Source organism: Penicillium waksmanii, assembly GCF_028829765.1.
Source record: "Penicillium waksmanii strain IBT 27052 chromosome Unknown utg000008l:1.0-5622682.0:1.0-5626561.0, whole genome shotgun sequence".
Lineage (NCBI taxonomy): Eukaryota > Fungi > Ascomycota > Eurotiomycetes > Eurotiales > Aspergillaceae > Penicillium > Penicillium waksmanii.
The window spans coordinates 84,741-107,133 of record NW_026643254.1 but is presented as its reverse complement, the minus strand read 5'-3'; the positions used below and the strand labels follow the sequence as shown (position 1 = coordinate 107,133).

Here is a 22,393-nt window from a genome sequence, read left to right as displayed (position 1 = left end):
GTGGAGTGGCACGCCCCACCCGGACCCTTGGCTCTCCTGGGTCTAGGCCTGACAAATAAAATGCCTCAACGTTGTTGATAAAGGTGAAACAACCTCAACTTGGCTGGTAAGTTCGAAAGAATGGGCTGGCTCTGGCAAATGGACTGACCATACCCTCGAACTTGTGTTTGTAGACTTTGCCATCGTAGCTGCCTCGATGTGTGCTCCCAATCTTGGATGCGCATCTATCCTTCCTCACTACATTTATCTGATATAGGCACTGAATGAACAGATTCTCAATTAAATCATCAGCTTAATTGACCCCTGCCAGAATGGTCCGAGCTTAGCCTGCCCAATGTGCACGCAGATGAATCTTTTCTAGCAGGACACATTGAAAGTGACAGCTTAGCTGCACCGATCGCTGGGCGCTGACTTGCAAGTCCAACCGCGAAGCCAACTTTCTGCGAGCCGCGGATTGGGACGTTCAATTCGTGCAGGTAGCTTGTTAGTCAACGTTTGTCCCGTTGAAAATCTGTTGAAGTGTTGCCAAATGCTTATTGCGCCCCGCTTCTTTGAATTTTCACAATGTGAGACCAAATATGGCTGGCCTAGGCTCAGGGCGATGGCCTCTTCCACTGCGGGAATTTGCTCGCCGGATCTATTTTCACACATGTAGAGTGTCACACCCGTCACGAATCATATAAGAGCCACTCCCGTCATAATTTTCAAACAGGTCTATTTGTCGGCAACACCCCGCTTGATTCGATACGCGACTATGGGAGCCATTCGAAAAATTCCACGCACCCGGAAGATGCCAGACTTCCGACGTTGATTGCAGCGCGCACTGTCCTTGTCATCCTCGGAGTCCGAATACAGCCGAAGCCCATCTCAATCTCTGTCTGGAGACACCACCGAGGAAGAGCCATCGATCCCCTCGAACAAGAACGACAAAGCTGTTCCGCAACAGGGCGATCCTCCCAGTACCCACGATCACGGAGTGCTACCGAGTCCTCAATACGGCGGACACTTATCTCAGCCCAGAGATAGCAACGTGCTTACCCTCACATGCCTCGCAGAGTTAGTCCGAGTCATCCCTTATCGTGAAAGCAAAGTGTTTACTAACAGATGATACTTCAAGACTAGACGTGCGAGTGAAGTGAGTTTAACATTCCCTCCAAGCAATGAACAAAGGGTTAACCTAAGGCCAGATCCCTAGATTGTAAATTGACGGACCAAAATAAGTGTATCGAGGATCTCCGCAATGACCTGGCAGACCTTCTCCACCGGCTGGAGGCTGTCGAGGCGGAAGCAGAGGAGCGGATGAAGAGCGATATGGCTGATACGCCAGATGGGCCCGAGCAGAAGACGGTGCGGACCCGGCAGTCGCAGCGGGGGTGAAATTCGACGGGCTCGGGGGCCTCTGAGGACGTCCATGGTGCGGGAATTCGCGGAGCACGCGTCCAATGGATTCTCTTACGTTGAATACACACTTGCCATTCTTACGATTACCAATTGTACAATGTTCGGACCAGGACTCCTGTTGTGATTTCAATTGGGGATAGGCAATTAATTTGTCTTCTGCGAGAGCAGCAAAGGCCTTGCAAATGGACCTTTATGAATATACCTACCCACCGAGTCAGTCGATGTTACGTATTACATAGAGGTAAATCTTTGCTCAGTGGCCGATTCTATATAATAATTCGTCCCTTCGGTAAGTCTTTCCGGTATAGCGGCAACGCGACGCAAATGACGCAATTGTTTTTAACTTTACATGAAGATGATGGAATTTGAAGAGACATTTTGACACAAATAGCATGACCCAGGCGAAAAGCACGGCGCCTTGCTCTGAAACACATCCTACGGATGAGTAATTGGTTTATGAGTAGAAGTGACGCGAACTTGAGAAACGCCCAAAACCTGAACCGAGACAACGGCTTTCATCCTGCTGGACCCCTCAAGCTTCATCGCTAGCTTTGCCTGACCCAACCACGACCTCTCTCTCATTTGTTGTAGCATGTAATCGATCGGCTCGCATGACGTATCGGTAGTGTCAAGCTCTATCTCGAAGTTGTTCGGATCTATCGACGCATGAATCCAAATGAACCCCATCGAATACTCAAAGCAGGCTGGGTCTGCATTCCCCGAGGTCACAAGCGTGTTGAAAAGAGGTCCTATCGTGGTTGATGGAAGGCCAGCGCAAAGGTACCTCGAATTGTAACTACTTGCGGCTCGTTTCCCCATACTGATCATCTCAATCTCATCGGTTGATCGTGGATCGAGAATAACCGAATCTGAGATCCAGTATTCGGTTGACCAATTATAGAAGAGTGGAAAACTTTTCCCGGCCAGCAAATTCTCAAAACGAAGCATGCCTTCCCGGACTTTGGAAGGTCTTTTCCATTCGGGTAGGCCAAGGAGAATGATCTTCATGTCTGTCAGGTTTTCTGTATGCAGAAATCCCACCTGATACTCCTCCGCCTTCAGATTCGTCAGGTACGCCGGAGGCTTCACGACGACACTTCTATTCAGCATAGAAACGAATTTGTCTGCCCTGTCAGGTCTGTTGGAAGGGTGATCTTGTGGCATGATGGTGGAATGCAAGGTAGTGTTGATGCTCTGGCCACAGAGCTTGGACTGCTCCCATTTCCAGACATGTTCCTCGGTTTTCGAATATAGGAAAGGAAACCTGTTCACAAAAGCTTCAGAGGAGCGATGTACCGGAGATGGAGGGTTGTCTTGATCAGGATTAGCTTTTATGTTTGCCATAGCCGGAATCAGATATCACATACCGACGGGCTTTTTACGGAAGCGATTGAAATCGAGCTTTGAGTGTCTGTATAATGGTTTGCCATCGAGATCCATTTTTTCGTAGTCGTGAATACAGAACGGGCCTGAAAGCAATGCGGCGAAGCTGGATTAGACAAATTGGCGATTCAAAGGCTTGTATAGTGGGGTTATGTAGTGTCAAAAAATCAACCCGGACCCTTATATGCAAGATGATATCGAGAGAAAAGCGATCACGCCGAGCTATGCAACTATGTAGTAATAGCAGCAGGTTTTCCAAAACAGATTCTGAAATTGGATGGTGATGGATCATAATTTAGATCATTCAGTGATGATTCACGTCACACTACGCCGTTCAGACTTTAACTGATTCCATCCGTGCAGCAAGTGGTGATACACAAGCAAAAGTCTCTACCTTTCTCAACCCCGGCAGGGAGGCCAAAATTCGCAACGTTGGTGACTGTGGAAGCACGTCCTCAGCCTCGCCACGGAACAGCCTTTTTGGGCACCGTCTAGGCTGCATAGCGCTGATTATAGCCATGGGGCCAGCTATGCCATCAATTGAATTTCGGTAAAGTACTTTTTACCACGGCGGGCATGCATGATGCTTTTCCTATAGCTTTACCGCGGCCTACTCTCTCGGTTATGATACATACGATCAAAAATCTTCAAAATGGTCCTTCCTATTCGAATTAAGAGACTAGATTTTTTTCTTGTATCTGATCATCAAGTCAATATACCAGCCCTTCAGGCCATCCGCTGTGCAGTGGGTCCGACAGAAACATAAAAGAGATTAATATACAATTCTTCTCGGCGGCCACCCCGACGAATTTCCTGCCATGCTTTGACATGAAACATTTCCGTGACCACGATGCGATCGGGCTTTGATTGCATAATTTCAGGGATCATTTTGATATCTTCTTCTAGATCTCGGATCAGACTTTTGCTGTAGAACAAAACTGCAGAGGCGGTGGCCAAATCAGGAATGGTGCAGTTAGCAAATGGCTTAATCCCCCCAAACCAGAGAGAGAGATTCTGGGAAGAAGGAGCGGATGTAACGATAAGAATGCATGTGTGTAATATTTTATCACCTCTGCTCTGTTGTTGACGTCAATTCTTTGGGGAAAGTACCGCCGCAACCCTGACTTCTTCGTCCTGGAACGCCCTTTGAAGGCTTGTGAGGATGGACTGCAGCTGTCCCATCGAGAGGTCAGAGGAGAATATTGGTGACATTCTCAGATGCTCCAGCATGTCAGAAAAAATAGCTCGTCACGTAACCAGATCTCTTTCGACTCGTAGCCCCGTATATGCAGAGCATCAATACCCATGAAAGCGTAGCATATCAGAGCGATACTGGCTCCCACACCAAATGGTCTGTAGGGAAAACAGGGCTGTTCGAAACACGTTTGAACAAAGCTAGACTCTTGCGATGAATATTGTCCGAGAAGGAACAGAATATATCGGATCTGCATTTCCAAGTCTTCATATGACATAGTGCGCAAGCCCTGAGATTCGCTTAAAGCGTCGCGGATATTATTGAGCCAGGACTGCAACTGACTGTACTGCAAGACGAAACTCTTCTCCCAGTCATAGTCACTCCGGTATATTATGGCCCACAAGGAGCCTTCATTTCCAGGGAGCATTGCAGTAATGAATAAGTAGTTTAGAACCAGTAAGAGCTGATGAAAGGTGTGGCGGCTCTCGGCTGAAAGAGTGCCAGGTGCTGGAATTTGGGGCTGGAGTCGAGGTGGCAAGGAAACCTGGAATAGCGTGAGCCGTGAATGCTAATGTACAACGAGACTGCAGAATTTACCGGAAGTGCCATATCAAAGTATGACTGCGTTGTACAAGGGCCGAAAGAGCTCGGGCGTTCCTCAGGATCGCCTGTACTGAGCGGAAAATGACCGACGGGACTGGGAGGTGACTTCTGCGATGTCATCACTTCGCCTTCGTTTTTCCAATCTTCTATCAGGCCGTTGCTGGCTTGGAAATATCTTGAAGAGAAGACGTCGGTAGATGGAGATTGGCAATCGTACCCCGTTTGATTGGCAACTTGCCCGGTCTCACGAGTCTCTCTTTGTGCATCGATAGTCTTCTCATTTCGCTCATTATAATTCGTCCGCTCGGCCTCGAAGACAGCCTTTCGCCGCTTCGAACTTTCTGGCTGGGTTGGCGGCATTGTCTTCTGCCCCAAGGTCTTCTACCCCAAGGCCAAAGGGACCCGTTCTTCATACAAACATAGATCCGGTTGCCCACGGTCACAGCAAGACTGACAGGCGGGCATATCTCTACTGCATCCTTTTTTGGAAATGCGACAGGGGATGCAGGGCCGCCGTAATTTTCTGGAGCATGGGGCTGCCATTCCATGAGATTTTGTCATGGCTTTGGAGATAAATAATCAAAATTGGATTGATCGCAGATGTATTCTCTTGCCTCTATCAAAATGGCGAAACAATTTGTAATAAGAGCAGTCGAGATAGTTCGTGGCTTGGGGATATCTGATTTGGATGCAACTTTGATAAAAGTGAGATGCAATCGAAGCGACACTCAGTCTACTTTAATACACCAACAACCGTGGCCATGGTATTCTTCAGACGGCGTTTTCTTTAACATTCTTCAGGGCTTTGGTGGCGAGCTGTACGGCTCCTAAAGCGGTAAGTAGTGAGCCCTTTCGGCATACTGGATCTGATGCTGCCTGAAAATACATGGTATTATCTGGAGCGTCGCGGCACTCAGCATGCCTTGACACTTTCACTCCCTATTCTCTGGACAGAAATAGCCTGTGGTCTGGAGTCACATCAATTGTGACACGCTGAGAGGATTGTAGTGACCTGGGGAATACCTTCGGCGTTCCCAGGAGTAACAAAGCGCCTTGGGTCCTCAATGCTGATTTTGCCATCAGAAAGTAGACCCCTGAATCCACCGAAGAGATCCCAGGAGCATGATGCGACCTATAGCTGGACCCTCTAGTCGGATGGACTGGTCTGAGGACTGGAGCCCTTCATAAAGCTGCGCTCGTCTCTTGGCTTTCTACAAGCTTCTCTCAATTTCACACCCTCTCACACTTCTTTTACATCATGGTTCGTTAAGTATTCTCACGACATATTGCCCATGGGAAACTAAACAGATTAGTAGTCTCGAATCGGAGACTTGCCTCACAGAAATAGTGTTGATGATTGCCACATACCTACATGGTAGCGCCAAATTCGCTCTTGCAAGATCCTGCAGATCGCTGAACCACCTTCTACGAACGGGAATTCTCCAATTCAACATCGAATATCAGAACAGCAATCTTCTTGGCCTAGCCGCCAAAGATGACAATGTTGATCTTACGCTCATGTTGCTTCATCAGGGAGCAAACGTCAATGCCTTCTTTCGTGGGAGAACCCCGGTTATGAGGACCCTCAAATATTCTTCATCCGCCGTGCTCAAGCTCCTACTGAAAAGTAGTAGGCTAGATATAAATGTCCAAAACCGAGAGCAGGAAAGCGCTTGTGGTATGCAGTGAAATATGGAACATGCTCGACGCTGCGGCCCATACTAAAACTAAGGGACTTTGCAGTCAATCTTCGGCATCAGAGAGGCCAAACCGCACTCCACCTCGTCGTCTGGTGGGGCAAAATTGGATTGGCGGAACTGTTGCTGTCCAAAGGCAGTGACCCCTACTCACCCGACGAAACTGGTAGTTCGCCTTGGGCATGGGCCGCCCGATACAACCGGCCGTCTACGAGGGCCGTTTTTCTAAAGGAGCAAGACTATTTTCACCTAGTGCAAAATAATTTCAATGCGCCAGCGCTGCATCAGGCAGTTCTTCATGGATCGGTGGATGCTTTGAATGTGCTCTTGAGACAAAACCGTCCTTGTGTGGCGACGATCGATAGTAATGGTGCCACAGCACTCCATCTTGCTGTCCGCAGTCGACGCTTGGAAGTGGTTGAAATCCTTCTCCAGCATCCTCATTCTGACGTGAATTGTGTGGATAATGTTGGAAATACCTCGCTTTGGTGGTCGACGTTTCTGTCATATGATGAGATAACGGAAAAGCTACTTGCTGTAAAGAACATTGATGCCAACTTGATCGGCGGCTCCAGTCGGCTAGACACCTCCTCGGCACCACTACACCATGCCGTGACTCGGTTGGATACCACGACTTTGAAGTGGCTGCTGGCGGCTCCAGGTATCGATCTGAAGATCTGCGCTGCAAGACAGACCCCTTTTTCTGCCGCCGCCGCTGCAGGCAGAGTGAGCGCAATGAGAATACTTTTGAGTCAGAGGGGCGTCGAACTCAATACGGGTGGAATTTTAATGGATCCTCCCCTATGCCAAGCGGCGTTAGGAGGCCACTTGGAGGCTGTTAGACTGTTGGTGCAGCAAGGACAGCGGCTCAGAATCAACCAGGGTACCTTGACGATGCATGACACGGCTCTGGGGATCGCTGCCCGTGCGGGTGACCTGGAAATAGTCCGGACTCTGTTAAGACACAGAAAGATTGACCCTAGCCTGGAGAATCGATGGCTGGAGTCTCCGTTGGTGTTGGCAGTCAAAGGCGCACATGTCCTTGTCGTCGATGCTTTGCTGGCGGATCCAAGGTTGGATACGTAAAGCTTGCGAGTCGCACGAGCAATCGCGACGCACGAGGGTATCCGAAGGGCCATTCAGTACGAGATGGATGATCGCAGAGCCCATTGTTGATGGATCAAGGCACACTGGTCCCTGGCATAGTGGACGCGGGTAGTCTGCGTGGACGGGTGCTGAGGTAGTGCTGCTTGAGGTATTGAATGTGGGCTCCAGAAAAGTGCCGGTTAGCATTGATACACTGTGCGCAACGTCCACTGGAGTGTATATAAAGCATAAGAGGAATATAATCATCGATCTCACAATACGTGGTGGTAACCAGATTCCCTTGAGAAGCTGCAGAGACGGCATTGATCTTACCACATGTTTTTCAACATCGTGCATGAAAGGTAAGAACGTGCGTGGACTGTCTGTCAACTCAAAAAGGGTGAAAGTCTGGCCCAGGATAATTTGATGGTAGGATTTTTCTCTCCCAGAGTAATATGCTGTATTTAAAAACCTATGGAGACCCGCTCTGTTGTGCACGCTCAATCTTCTCCCATTCTTCCCTAATGAATCCACTCGCGGCATCCCCTTCACCAGCCGACCGCCCGGCCAAGAGACAGCGAAGACTCTCCGAGGACACTTGCAACGACCCGAACGCAGAGGATATTTCACCAGACTCATGCTCTACCGCAGTGAGCAACCTCCCTACGACGCAACTTGAGCAAATCCTGCGCCGCAATAGCGGCCTCGCCCTACCGGCCCTAAGACTCTTAGATTTGTATTTATGTCTATGGGAAAGTTATGTTGTGAAATCTGCGGAGAGTATCCGACTTGAAGGTGAGCGGCGCCAGTTATGCGAGTCCAACGAATTGCTGGAAGAAGAGACTGATAGTCTCCTCCAGTGCTGCAACCGACAGGCAGTGGCGTTAGAGATTCGAAAAAGCACTGTGAAGGCATTCCACGGGAATGTCATGTCGGCCTTGCAAAACATCGACCTACCTTACTCTCACATTCAGAGATCTTGATTCACGCATGGAGCCATACATACTTTGTCCGTTTAAGAATATTTATTCTTTTCGATAGTCCAACTCCAGCTGGAACTTCCACGGAAATGTAATTTGCCATGTATGTGAAGCACGGCGAAGTTATAGGACCCCTCAATTGCTGTCTTGTGTTATTTTCTTAAATAGGTTCCATAACCTCAATTCTTAGCCACCTATGAGCTACCTATATCTAGTACTAATGAGATTTCTTATCAATGTATGGTTTCTTTTTTCATAAAGCTGCGTCTTCCATCGGCAAACATGAACAGCTTCATTTTCCTCTTATAGCTCAAAGATAGGCTCAAGGCGATCCTTGCAGCTCCTATCGAATCAACCGCCCATCCTATCTTTTCGGCTACCTCCAGATGTGATCAATCAATTTGTGATATACTGTGACGTGTGAGGTCGAAGGGATCCGACTTTGAACATCAAGGGGCAAAACATAAAATTGGACAAACACCACAATTTACCTGGCTATCTCGTAGGTGCAGTGGAAGATAAATTGACCAGGATTCTATCACTGACCTCGCTCGCAATTCATCAGCCCTGCCACTTGGCCTTCCGATCACTGCTCCCAATCATTGAGAATGCTGATCAATCGCCCCCGAGAAGCCTCCAATGCTTGGTTTAGATAATCAAACTGAGATAGCTGCTCATCATGATGAGCCAGAAGCAGCCCCTTTTCATTTTCCAATCGTGCGTTCTCCATTTTCAACTCATGGTTGGTTTGTACCAGCCTCTCATCGCCAATATGTTTCGACATGCAGGACTCCCAAAGTCGTCGATAGAGTCCCAAGATTCGAGCTGCCTGAATGGCGAGCTTTGGATCATCCCGTTCGAGCTCTGCGAGAAGCTGTAGTATCGGTTGAAAGGGTTCTGCTGCTGAAGTTTGCTCTTCGTCGGCCGGCGGCTGGGAGACCGGCTGCATTGATTAGCATCGTGCACGATATTAGAGATACAAATGATCCTTACCTGCGTAGGGGCTTCTTCGGCTGTCAATCCCGGGTTCAGTCGCTCATTTGGGGCTGAAGTTGCAACGAAATCGGCTTTTTCGTCCCCTTGCGTGTCGTGGCAGAAAGGCGAAGGATCCATTTTCTTCTCAAAGTAATATATTCGAGACTCTGGATATATATAGTATGGATATATATAGTATGGTCAGAGTTAGCTCTATTTCATCTAATTTATATCCACGAAGACCTATCAAGCTAGCAAATTCCGCTCTCTTCATAATGCTCAACGCTTGATGATGTTGATAAACCCAATCGTGTATTAGTAAGAGATATGTGATCAACAAACAACTCACTTTGAAAGAAGTGGAGCAACGGCAGCATGACCATTACTGACAACAGATAGAGAAATTCGTGCAAGAGAAAAATGTAAAAGTGATCCAGACTGAATGAGCTTTGGTGTGCCTCATCGTGGAATCATCACCGTCACCTCAGCCGTTGAAACAGTGATAAATGAGACATGGTTTGAACATATCTTTTGCTATACTTGGAAAATTCACCAACTGGACGCTGTCAAAAGTCTTCCGTGAAAAAATGAGGAAATTTCCCACACCTCCACCGATTTTCATATCGCCATCTTCTTTTGCATATCTGCTCGCTGTTTGTATCAGGCTACTAGCGGCCGCGGTCCATCGCGCGTACAGAATCTTGCCGCCCAAACCTCCCCCGTCGCAGATTAGCGTTTGGATTATGCGATCGCCTTGGTGGTATTTCATTTTCTTCTACTCTGTACAAAGCAGCCAACAGTCACAGTGCAATACCGCTTGCGTGCAATTCCCGAACGATCGTTTTCAAATGAATTCGCATTCCTTGGGACATCCATCTTCGGAGGTGGATTTGCAGAGCCGATCTCGTTTGATTCAAGCATCAATGATGAACGAGCCGAAAGACCAATGGCCCTCAATTCCCTACAATTGCTTCATCGTACGTCCTACCCGCATGGCCCTTCCACAACAGCCGCTTGAGATGTTTTATCCAGAAGAAGCCATGCGGCAGATTCATCGGGATAGTCTCGTCTGTTGCGGCTTTCAACGACCAGGACACTTTTCTGATCCTTGCTTCAGCCATTGCGAGCCGATCCCTGTCATTCGCTGGCTGGGAGATAGTCAAAAATCGTATGCTTCCGGCCTATTAAGTTCAGCCTCCAAGCCCCATGCCTTTGAGGCTAAAGTGGCCCCTACCTGCCATTTCAGTTCTTTGTGGCTTGACAGCAATGAAGTTCTTGCAACGAGCCCAGGTTCTCTTGGGCCTACCAACGCCGCACCTCTTCATTCCTCCCAAGCACCTCCGGGCTGGAGCACCCAGAAATCGGCACAAAAATCACCCCAGCGGCAGTTTAAATGCACGTACCCGGGATGTGATGGCCAATTCAGGCGCCGCAAGGCCCTCGAGCGACACCTGACATGCCACTCAGATGAAAGGCCGTACGTCTGCTGGGTGCCAGAATGTCATCGCCGCTTCAAACGCTCGGACAACCTGAAGGCACATTACATGACCCATGCCAAAATTGGGGGCCGTAATCGCTACGTGGCAACCTTGGACAATACGAGTTCTGTCTACAGCCCGGAGTTTCACGGCCAATTGACATTGGAGGGGTGGCCAACTCATGAATAGGCGAGAGTTGGAAAGTCCTGTTAAGTCGGAATAATTGTTGATCTATTGCCTGGTAAAGTCAGTGACCGACAGGAGAGTTACACTAGATATAAAAATACTCATCATTATACTTTCTAATTCCCTCCTGGTCTTACAGGATCTCTTAGATCCATTGTCCAAGTTTTGATAAATTATAAGGGATCATTTTCTAGGCCTTGGGAATAGAAATGGGATATTTTTTAAAACTTGCGGAACATAGGACAACTAGCTATAGATGAGGCCGAAAATCGGGACAGGGAGGTACGAGACAGGACGAATATTCTGTGCTGAGTGTATGGATTCACATCTTCGGACAATAGAAGCAGCCTAGTTCAAAAGAAACAAAGCTAGGTGAGCTACTTCGCATTCAACAATCCGTTACAGAGTTAGAAGGGCTTTCAGAGTCCGAGGAAATTTTAGGAGTCGACACTGCTGCCATAACCGATGCCGGGCTGGAGGTGGCGACCGGAGAGGTCGGCTGGGATTGATTCTCTGGAGACGAGGTCTGCGAACTGTTTCTGACGGTACATAAGCTCCCTTTAACTAGGTCTCCATTGATCTTGCAGCTCCCTTCGTCTCCTTGGTAATTGTGAAAATAAAGTAGACCACTTCGATACACTTCGACCCACGCAGGGTGTTGGCTGGAGCCACAAAGCATGGCTTTAAATGAAGGAGGATCAGACTGGGTGCTATTATTCGCTTTATTCAGACCTTAAATTTGTTAGAAGGATTCCTAATTTTCGGTGGATCAGTGTATCGCTTACTAGAACAAGAGACGCCGTCAAGGGGTGCGAACGGCTCTGAAACCCCGGTACAGCCGAAGTTATGGGTAGAATATACGAAGCACTGGCCTTGATGGTCAATGATCTGAAGGGTTCCGCCGAGAACCGTCGAGACGAGGGTAACAAATACAAGGAAACGGTGCATTTCTCTTTCGCTCCGGAGTTGGAAATTCTTGAGTCAATTGAGATATGCGTTGGTCAGTTCGATCATTTGGCGACGCACGCATAGGTATTTATATTTGCGTTTCGGATAGAATTGTAGTAAGACTTTAACATGAGCCATGTTCAATTCTGGTGAGTTCTAGTCAGTCATCATATTGTTGACTTGGCCAAAGAGTCCATATAAAGATTGTTTATGCGGACCTTCCTACATTTAAATGGTGCCGAAAATAAATAGTGTTGAGGCGACTTTCGATAGCTTGTAACAGCAAAATGATGTTCTATGGGGAGTGACCGGATTTATTGTGATATTCCTCGGGTAGGTCATGTTCCCCATCGACATATAAAACATAAAATCATTAAAATACCAATGGAAAACAACTTTTATGAAACCGAAAGCAACTGGAGAAGTTCAGCGATCTATAGAGCAAGTGTCCGAATTGAAACAGGCTTCCTCCCAAGCTCGAGGCAGCAAGACCCCGAGCGACTATGCTACTCATTCCTGCCTTATCTTGTGCGTTGCCACTACGATCATCTTTGGACAAACAGTCAGCCTCCTACTGCCCGGATTTCAAATGCGTGAATTGGAAGCAAGGGAATTATCACACGATTGTGAGCAAATATTGTGACATTGAAGCCCAAGCCTCTCAGTTAACTTACTTACTGTTTTCCGGGATGATCAGACGACCACATATCTTGTGACTTGCCCCCGAACCGTGGCTGCCTCTGAATGCGGCGTTTCTGAAGCAGGGATGACGGCTATCGTTAAGAAGGACTCCATAGAGCTGGTGGATATCAACAGAAGGAATAAATTTTACTTTTCTGCTCACTCAAATCAGTTTCAATACTGATAGATTCTCACAACACAGCGTCCGTATCGTGCCATATCACGGTAACAGCGTACGCATCCCGCTTTGCTACAAACACGTTTTCTGTTCATGCCACACTAGCCCCAAAAGGCCTCAATTGAATGGAAATGCCTGCGATGACTGCTATATCAGAGCTAAAAGACGTGAAAATCTCCTCAACCTCCACTCATAAAGTTATGGTGACGCCTGCTACGGAGCTGCCATCAAGGACCGAAACGGCTGTCGCACCGGCGGCTGCGAGCCAAGGAACATTTATAATTAAGGCTTCATGGGGCTTATGCGGCATAATGAGCTCGTTTATGGTTGGCTTTCTGGGGTACAGTTTGGTTTTCTCTTTGCTCGGCTGGCAGCTTCCCCCTTTCCATTGACCACAAGTCCGGTAGTAAGCAGCTCAAATTAGCTTGAGAATTGCGTGTGCCTCAGTTTCCTGTGTCGACGCCAGCGCCATTTCATAAAGATTAGCCTACCTGAATTGCACACAAACTTTCATCTTATAGAGAGCGATGTATTGTGTCTCACATTGACTCTCGCATGATCAAAAAAGCGAAATATATAGTGAAAGACCATTTCTCCCAAACCGAAACCGCTCCTCGCGCACACAAATCAGATATTAAAATAGCGATCTTGAACACTGAAGAGGCTAGCACCCTTTAATAAGTAATGACAATGATTTGAAGCCCTTGCTGGTTGTGTATAAGAAAGGCTAGGCGGATGTCCAAATTTATAATATAGAGACCCTCTAGAGATATCAATAAGCTCCGTTCATATGTACCCAGCCAGAAAGTCCAGTCCACTTGAATTTCTAGATAGTTTGATATCTTACAGTGGTTGCTCTGAGCCAGATTGAACAGAGAAATTGGATTGGGAAGAGAAATCCTCGCTGACATCATACTCATGCGGTATCTCTCGTTCCCACGATTGCCACAAGACCAAATATTGTATCACGGAAATCCCGTTTTCGCAGACTAAACGAGAAGCAACAGTGCTAATCGGGATCTTTTTACTGACCTAGTTGCTCTGGTTAGCTCGACAGTCAAAAGAAATCTTATGAACGCACTTACAGCTCCTGAGGAATTGTGACCATCCATGGCGTGGTGGATGCAGGGGAGACTGGATCCTAGCAACTCTTCCTCTGAGTATGTCACATAATCACTCTCTGATGCCACAAAGCTGCGATCCGCACTTGTTTCCGAAAGATCTTCCTCAGTAGTAGAATTGTGATCCGTTTCTTCAATATTGAGGTCTCCGTAACTCGATAGAACCTCGAAGAGCTCGTTGTCACTATCTTCAGTTTTTTCTGACATTTGTGAAACGATGTGGCACAAGTGATTGGAAGTGTCGAGCAGCACAGGGATCATCTCAATTTATACAAATTATGGGCGTGTGATGATATTCGGTAGCTTGGGGTTGAAACTATATGACGACCGGTGAGCCACATCTTGCAAATTTCTAAGACCCGGCCAGTATCATTTCGCGTTGCCTCGCTGTATACATGTCCATGAGGTCAAGCCAGAATTCTGCGGTGTGTTGACAGGGACCATCACTGGGCATTAAGATGGTTGGCTCATCGGGAATGGATTCAGATTCGGGGAACGAAGGGCGGGTGGAGCTCTCGCCCCACCGAAAGCCCATGGTAGGCCTAGATGATGCATGGCAAATTATTGGCCTGTCAACGTTGTTGAGGCAGGTGAAACGATTTCCACCGCGGTCAGCAATAAGAGTCGGCCAGACATAGCGCGTCGTCGACTAGTCTCAACAAGCTGATCTGATTACCTACAGCCTGGAAGTTGTACTACAGAGTTTGTTATCAGAACTGACTCGATGCACGCACCAATTCTGAAACAAAGCCAATTCTTGTTGACAACTCGGGTGTCACTGTTCTGCAACGTGGAATACTGACTGTCCATGTTGCAGAATCGTCGCAAGGCCACAACTGAAGAGATCCATGTATGATCAAAGGCTTGCACTGTCCTCGAAGCCAGGCGGCGATGGACAGGTCTGTGGCAAGGTCCAAGATGCCGTTGGTTGCTGTACCGTGATCCCGCTGGCGCCGGGCCAATCGGTTGTTCGGGTCCGTCGACGATTGAGAGCAAAACGGCTTCATCTACGCACGAGCTGAAAAGCAAAAGACAGAAGTACTGTATATTAAGTGACCAGTTAGTCGCGGCTTTTTTCTACTATCATATTACTATCGCGTTCCGCTGTCCGAATAATACTATGATGATTACTGAGAGCTACGGGGTTACCTCGACATGGAATGGATGGCCCGTGACAGATAGCAGACCCTATATTATCGACTTGGCCCCCTGTCCTGGTCAATATCCTCTCGTGACAGCCTCGCGCCAACGCGACAAACGTGACCAGACGTAGGATTTCGGTTTCACCTAGCGCCCGGGAGACACCTGTGAGGTTACTGAGCGTCGCCCACCAAGACGAGTCAAAGTAACTGATTCAATGATTGACTGAATTGTACCTTGCAAAACTACACATGCAAGGACTCTTGGCCTTCGAAATGAATAGGAAAGTCACACGGAACAAACTTCCGTCAGATAAAATAATAGGGCCTATATGGGTGAGGGTGACTCATGTTAGGGGTGCTGGAGGTGCTTCGTATAACAGACGAACGGGATGTACAGTCGTCTTAGCCCATTTGGATAGAACGTCGAGTGGTTTCTTTCGAAACGGAACAAGAATGAATCGTCACAGCCACTCAGTAAGGCTGAGACTAGAAATAAGAACCAAAACTCACGTTGAACTTTCCACTGTAGTCTCATTGCATCCAGAGTGCATTGCTTCGAGCACCAGCCGCATTGTGGCGTGGAGGTAGTGCCTGGGAATACTCGGGGGGAGCTCCCCGGAACTTGGCTCTCCTAGGAATTATGAATGCGATCCTGGGGGCATGAGCAGGCTTCTATTACAATTCGCTTCAATGAACTTCCATTCTTCACGAGGCATTCTTGTGATACAAGCTGCCTTGATGGATTCAGGTACGATGAAAGCCGTGCAGCGCCACGAATGATATAAACTCGGCCGGCCGCTCTTTTCACCAGACCATCATAGCTCCCCATGCGATTAGATTGCCCTAGCATTGCTTGCCATCTCAATATTCATTATGGTTCGTGACAGATATCCTTTACGTTGGCAGCTACATACTAAATTAGAGACAGCCCCATTTGCGAGGTCTACCGAATCCAATCTTATACAGAGCCGCAGCTTATCTCGAGAGCAGCGAGATATTTGCTCTCGCGAGAACGTGTCGAAATCTCCACGCCAGGCTACACCCGGCCATACTTGCAATCAACACCGAATGTCAAAACAGCAATTTGCTCAGCCTCGCTGCCATGAGCAACGATATTGACCTTACCGAAAGTCTCCTACAACGCAAGGCAGACGTCAATTCGTTCTTTCGAGGGAAAACCCCAGTGATGAGGGCTCTCAAGTACTCATCCTGTGACGTATTGCAGGTCCTGCTTGAAAGCCCGACATTGGATATCAATCTCCAAAACCAGGCGCGAGAAAGCGCGTTATGGTATGCCGTCACATACGGAACTTGTTCTGAGTTGCAACACTTGCTGCAGATCCCGAACTTACGAGTTGACCTGCGACACAAAAGAGGACGAACGGCACTCCATCTCGCGGTCTGGTGGGGCAAAACGGGCCTGGCGCGTCTGCTCCTCTCCAGCGGCAGCGATCCTCTCACTGCAGATGACTTTGGCAAGTCACCCCACGCATGGGCATGGCGCATCGGCCGGCCGTCCATGAAGTGGATCTTTGTAGGCGCACAGGAAGCTGGGCTCTCGCTCTCTTTCTACAGGCCATCCGCCGGCTATCAGACGAGCGCTGACCATGAGCTGCCGCTCCACCAAGCGGTAGCCCATGGATCTGTAGACGCGGTCAAGCTCCTTCTGACGCAGAAACATATAGCCCTGGATGCTCAAGATCAGAACGGGGATACTCCACTCCACCTCGCTGTTCGGTGTCGACGCCTGGAAGTGGTCGATTTGCTGCTGAGCCACCCGTGCGTCAAGATCAACTGTCGAGACAAAGACGGCAACACTCCGCTCTGGTTATCGACATTTTCCTCGCGCGACGACATGACCGAAAGACTATTGGCTGCAATAGACATTGATGTCAACTTTGTGGGTGGTCGTGGCCAAACCCAATCGCTTTCCACTTCTCTGCACCACGCGGTCGCAAGATGTGACACGGTCGCTCTGCGGTGGCTTCTTGAGATGTCTGGCATCGACCCCAATGTCTGTGTGGCAGGCATCTCTCCTTTTTCCGCGGCGGCCGCGAACGGCAACACCCATGCGATGGCGGTGCTTTTGAGCAAGAGGGGCGTAGACATCGACGCAACTGACATGGTAGATTCGCCCCTTTGTCGAGCGGCGTCAAATGGCCACTTGGAAGCGGTAAAGCTCTTGGTGCTACAGGGCGAGTCTCTGGCAATTAACCAGAGCACCATCGCCGCCCAAGACACCGCCCTGTGTACCGCCGCCCGGGCAGGGGATTCTGAGATGGTGCGGGTTTTACTGCGCCATCCCGAAGTTGATCTCAATTATCAGAATCGGTGGTTCGAGGATCCTCTGTTACTTGCAGTAAAAGGGGGCCATCTTTTGATAATTGATATGCTGCAGCAGGATCGAAGGTTACGGCCTACCAGTCTGTGGGCATCACTCCATTTTGCCGAGGAGGGTCCAATTCGGGAGGCAATCCAGAAGCGGGTCAATGATCTCAGCAGCCGTCGCGGGGCAGGTACAGCCTTATCATCAAAATGGAGGCTTGGTGACTTGCTCAAATGTCGACAGAAGAATTGTACAGCAGGGCGATACAAAATGATGCGCTGAAAGGCCAGCAAAGATGTGAATCAGTGGTGACGTGTGGAATGGGCTGGTGGAAGGCCAAGAACTTGATGGATTGGCAAGATTGCGAGCCGTTATAGAGCGCGGCGTTGATAGCTTGACAGTAACCAGGGCCAAGTATTGCAGCGGAATTGTTCTCTCAACTTCCATTTGTTAAGCCACCCTGCTTTTGATCCTCGTCCATTTGATATGGCAAACGGTCTTAGATCGAAACATGCGTCGAGATTTAGCGCCAATGCGGATAAGAAGCTGATAGTTGCGGGCGTCGAAAATATTTTGAGCTTCACATGCCTCCTTTCATGATAGTATATACGAAACCTCTGCCGATATTCCTCATTCAGTCTATACAGCTCCCTTCGTGAAGGCAATGGACGCACCAGATCGTTCTTCATCGGCCGAGGGACTAATTAAAAGATAGCGGCTGCTCTCCAAATACTCTGGGGATGAAACTACCGCCGACCTGCATGGCCTATTCCGAGAACCTTCGGAGCGTGAAAGTATCGAGTTCAAGGTTAGGATCTTCTCAGTAGGGAAATGAGAGCCTAGTTGACATGTAATAGAACACCACCGGCGCTGCCAGCCTTTTGACAACCGAGGCCAAGCGGATTCTCCGGATGTTCTCTTCCATCTCGAGGCCAGCTCTCGGCCTGCTCGACCTGTTCCTGTGTCTCTGGCAATGTTACGTCGTCAAATCTGCCGAGAAAATTCGACTCGAACGCGAGGTACTTCAACTTTGGCTATCAACTGATGAACTAAAAGCTGAAAATGGCCTTCTGTTGCAGTGATGTTATGAGCAGGCGCTGGTACAGTATTGTGGGATCGTGAGCGGGCAGGTCACACTGTTCAAGCTGGAGTCATATTAGTGTTCCGGATGTGTGATTGGAATTCTAACCAGGTGAATTGTCCTTGAAGCATCAACAAACATTGCTGAATGTGCATGAAGGCGAGGGTGCTGGATGATCTTCCCTTACGATCAACGGGGATGACCGGTGAGACGTCGATGCAGCCGAGAGTTAATCCCCGTTAAGCGTGTAACTATTCATACTGTGCTAAAATAAGATCGTTTTGAAGTATCAATCGACCTTTGATTAATACAATGTCTGTCTTTGACAAGCAAATTAAATTGGCCTATTGCCCGCTCCATTTCCAGCCGAAAAGTTCATCGATCTAACGCCAATGATCCCGTTCTGTTCTCTCCAACTCCTAGAACTAACGACGTCCGAGGAAATGAATGATTCGGCCCAGATTGGTTCGTGAACTACTTTACAGTTCACATCACCCATAAACTCATGCTTACCTTCATATAGACTGTGTCTCCGATATCGACATCCATGCAGCCTGGCAAGAGTCTTCGAATATACCCGCTATACCCCCCCTGCCTTGCTACCGACCGCAGCCATGCGAGGCAGGCTTCTATAAATTTATCAGATATCTCCAGATCTGAAATTTACGGGCTATCTTTGGTCGACTGTCTATTCTATCCGAATCACGAAAGCCAGCAAAGCTTTCTGTGGACAGGTCCGGATCCTCTGTCCCCGTCGACCCAGGCGAATGAGATTTTCTTGTACTTGTCCGCCTTCCTACTATTAGAGGAAGTCTACTGGGTGGAATTTCGTCTTTCAAGATTCGACATGCCCAGCGATGAGTTGATTGGTGAGCACCTCTTTTTCCTGCCACGAATCGAGACAGCGATGGGGAATTTGCCTCGGGTGCGTAAGCAGATGCTCAACATAATTTCCCAAGCATGCTCTGCAGCGCAGACTGCCCGTTTCCGACTGCCCATGTGGCCCCTCTTGGAACCCCTTCCCTACACTCAGCACTTCACGATGTCACCGCTGTCCACTCTGCCTACCTTGCCATGCCTCGATCCGGGGTTTTTCGTCAATAAACTCTGCGCGAATTTCAGGTAGACCCGGGAACTGGACTGACGATGCAGAATCGGAAATACGACGAGTCTGTTCAGGCAAAAGTACACTATAGATACTAGTGCTGAGCTACTCACCTTTTCGAATGAACTGTTTGAATCCTAATACTAAAGATAAAGCCAAATAGCGTCAAGGAGAACCGACACGAACAGGTTAGATCATACACCCCATTCTTTAGGACCTTGTCACTGGGACTCTATTTTCGGTTCTCTAATTGGACAAAATCCCATTTCCTTTGCCTCATAGGGTTGATTTCAGCTCCTTTTTATCAGATCCTCCATTATATTTAATTCCTTTTTTCATTCCAAGTACAGGGATGTAATTTGAAATCCGAGGACCTGTTTCTTGCGTGCCTATTCTCTACGTTCTGCCTGCGAAGGATGCGCAATATTCCCTCCTAACGGACAGAAGATAGTTATATGAAGGTAATTATGCTTCTCAGAACCACAAGGGTACTTAGAAAAACATTTCCAATAGCTCCATAGTATATAATGCTGCAAGAATGGAAGACGCTTCTGTCATCCAATGGTGCGAAAACGTCCGGAAAGCCATCAATCTGGTCATTGATATATCCAATAACAGAATACGTTGTGCCTGTCAGACTATTATGCTTTTTATCTTCCATTCCACGGAGAATAGCAGTCTGGAAAATGCCAAACAAAATATAGAGATAATTAGCGTGCTTTATCAATGGTAATTTTCAGAGTGGTTTAATTTTTGGAAAATTGTACACGCCAGACAACTCTTGTCCTCAAAGGCGATGGTATATACTCAATTGTTGGAAAATCCGTATTAAATACCTGGTCAGGAAGTGGTGCGGGTCTTTTTCCATTTATTTCTGTCAAAAGTGCAAAACAAAGTTAAAACATAGAAACAAAATCAAATATAGCCATTAGGAAACGTTAGGTTCAGATGATTCGAGCAGAAAATTCCAACATTGTGTCTGAATTTCGAGCTTCCTTACAGTAATACTCCACTTGATTATTTGCCTGTCCTTTTGATCGATATCAATGCATCGTAATGCGTGAGAAAGACGCCGCAAAAAACTAAACTGATGGTTGCCATAATCTCTGAGGAGTATATTCAACAGTTCAGATCCAGGATCTACTTGGGGTTAGCAATTTCACCTCGGGGGTACTGGTCTAACCTGCCGTAATGTCCGTGCTTTGGAGCGCTGGTGTTATCGATCTGAGTCCATTGGAGGAGAACATTGAAGGAGGTTTCAGGTTTAAGCGTGCCGAATGCGTATCCATATAGCACCATTATGTCTGGAACGGGGACATCAGGTTGCTGATATACCAGCTTCGATAGTATTTCTTTGGAGGCGCTAAGAAGTGCGTTATATTTGTTTGCGTAGCCTATTCATGTCAAAGACTGTCAGATCTGAGTTTCCAAGCGCTTTTTTGGTCCGCAAACTGAGAATAAATTGTCATACTATCCATGCTTGGCCGTTCTAGCTTCTTGGTAGTTGTGGCAGCGTTGTAGCCAGTGAGTGCCAATTTCCGTCTTGGGGAGCAAAGCTTGCTGACGGAACTTTATTTTCAGGGAATCGGCTCGTATTTGGTGCGACAGAAAGATTCAGCTAAAATTGCTTGTTAGATTCATAAAGCATCCACAGTATAGAGAGTTGAGCTTTGTAGATCGCCGAGCCTGACCATTTCCGGGGCAACTGAAGTGGATTCTCTAGCTGTAGAATAACTGAGGAACTGGGCAGACAGAAGCTCATGAAATATCAATATTAGAACCATTAAATGTAGACAACATAGCAATTTGGCTCAGGATTACAGATATGATACACGGTACTGTGGCCGGCTGGCCCAGACGAACTAGGGGGCAGTATTTATAACTGAGCCTTTGCAAGTGGAGGCAAGTCGGTCAAGTCAGCAGGACTGCCGGTCAGCAGCCGTCGCAGATGGTGTAGCGCACAGGCGACAGCCCGAAAGTTTTTACATGAATAGGAAATCATCAAGTGTATGGGTTTTGTCACAGTATGAAACCCCGTCGATTGCTGTAAGACCGCTCAGGATCCTCGATGCGCCCTTGGCAATCCCGAGTAGAACAGGGAGATGTACCCACACGGTACACTAGGTGTGTAATATCGTAATAATTTCAAATACGGTCTAAGCTACAATCCACCAAGAGCGGCATTTTGCGGGTTTGCACGGATTCTTTGAATTGTCGCGATTTAATAGGGGGTTACATTGGATTCGCTAGGCTCAGAGATGGTCTGTTTGCCTTGAACAAGCGAGTGGTAAGTTGAGAAACCCGTAGGTTCGAACAAAGAGGTCTTCAAAAATAAAGCATTCCAAAATGATAGATAAAAATACTTAGACATCATATGCAAGAGGATATGTGGTGATTGAAATTCCAATGGTTGGAGTGGCCACAGAACTGGATTCCTAGCAAAAGAGCAGACTTTACGTAAGCATTGAAGGCCTGCATGGCAAAAATTATTGGTTTGTTGTAAGATCATCACCCAGTCACCTCATGATGTTTTTGCCCTTAATCATGCAGCTCAAATGTGGGGTTTCTCTATCTTTATCTCAGGGATGGTGCATCTGTCGCGATGGATCGGCGTGTGACTTTCCGCTACATGAACGAAAGGGAGCCTATGGCCATGGATACAGTACAGTATGCCTCTGCACAAACCCATATAGGTCCATCGCCGAGACTGGGTCCAGGCATTGGGCCTTGGAGACCTTCTCAATGGCGATTCCACGTCTAATACAGCACACACGCAGCCCAAGGAAGCCCCTGCGGCAAAACGAGCCTAACTGATAGAGGAACGTAC

The 22,393-nt window shown here is 47.9% G+C and overlaps 4 protein-coding genes across 4 annotated transcripts; 1 reads left to right on the top strand and 3 right to left on the bottom strand.

Moving 5' to 3' along the window:
- Positions 1 to 8,931: 8,931 nt before the first annotated feature.
- On the bottom strand, positions 8,932 to 9,458 carry N7481_008477 (uncharacterized protein; the record flags this gene model as incomplete). Its single annotated transcript, XM_057267696.1, has 2 exons — positions 8,932 to 9,288; positions 9,339 to 9,458. The coding sequence occupies 2 exons, from the start codon at positions 9,456 to 9,458 to the stop codon at positions 8,932 to 8,934; spliced, it is 477 nt and encodes a 158-aa protein (XP_057118373.1).
- Positions 9,459 to 10,246: 788 nt separating this feature from the next.
- On the top strand, positions 10,247 to 10,987 carry N7481_008476 (uncharacterized protein; the record flags this gene model as incomplete). Its single annotated transcript, XM_057267695.1, has 1 exon — positions 10,247 to 10,987. The coding sequence occupies one exon, from the start codon at positions 10,247 to 10,249 to the stop codon at positions 10,985 to 10,987; it is 741 nt and encodes a 246-aa protein (XP_057118372.1).
- A 385-nt stretch (positions 10,988 to 11,372) lies between these two features.
- On the bottom strand, positions 11,373 to 11,932 carry N7481_008475 (uncharacterized protein; the record flags this gene model as incomplete). Its single annotated transcript, XM_057267694.1, has 2 exons — positions 11,373 to 11,716; positions 11,770 to 11,932. 2 exons carry the CDS (start codon positions 11,930 to 11,932, stop codon positions 11,373 to 11,375), a joined length of 507 nt encoding a protein of 168 aa, XP_057118371.1.
- Positions 11,933 to 13,634: 1,702 nt separating this feature from the next.
- N7481_008474 (uncharacterized protein) lies at positions 13,635 to 14,119 on the bottom strand (the record flags this gene model as incomplete). Its single annotated transcript, XM_057267693.1, has 2 exons — positions 13,635 to 13,823; positions 13,877 to 14,119. The coding sequence occupies 2 exons, from the start codon at positions 14,117 to 14,119 to the stop codon at positions 13,635 to 13,637; spliced, it is 432 nt and encodes a 143-aa protein (XP_057118370.1).
- Positions 14,120 to 22,393: the final 8,274 nt, after the last annotated feature.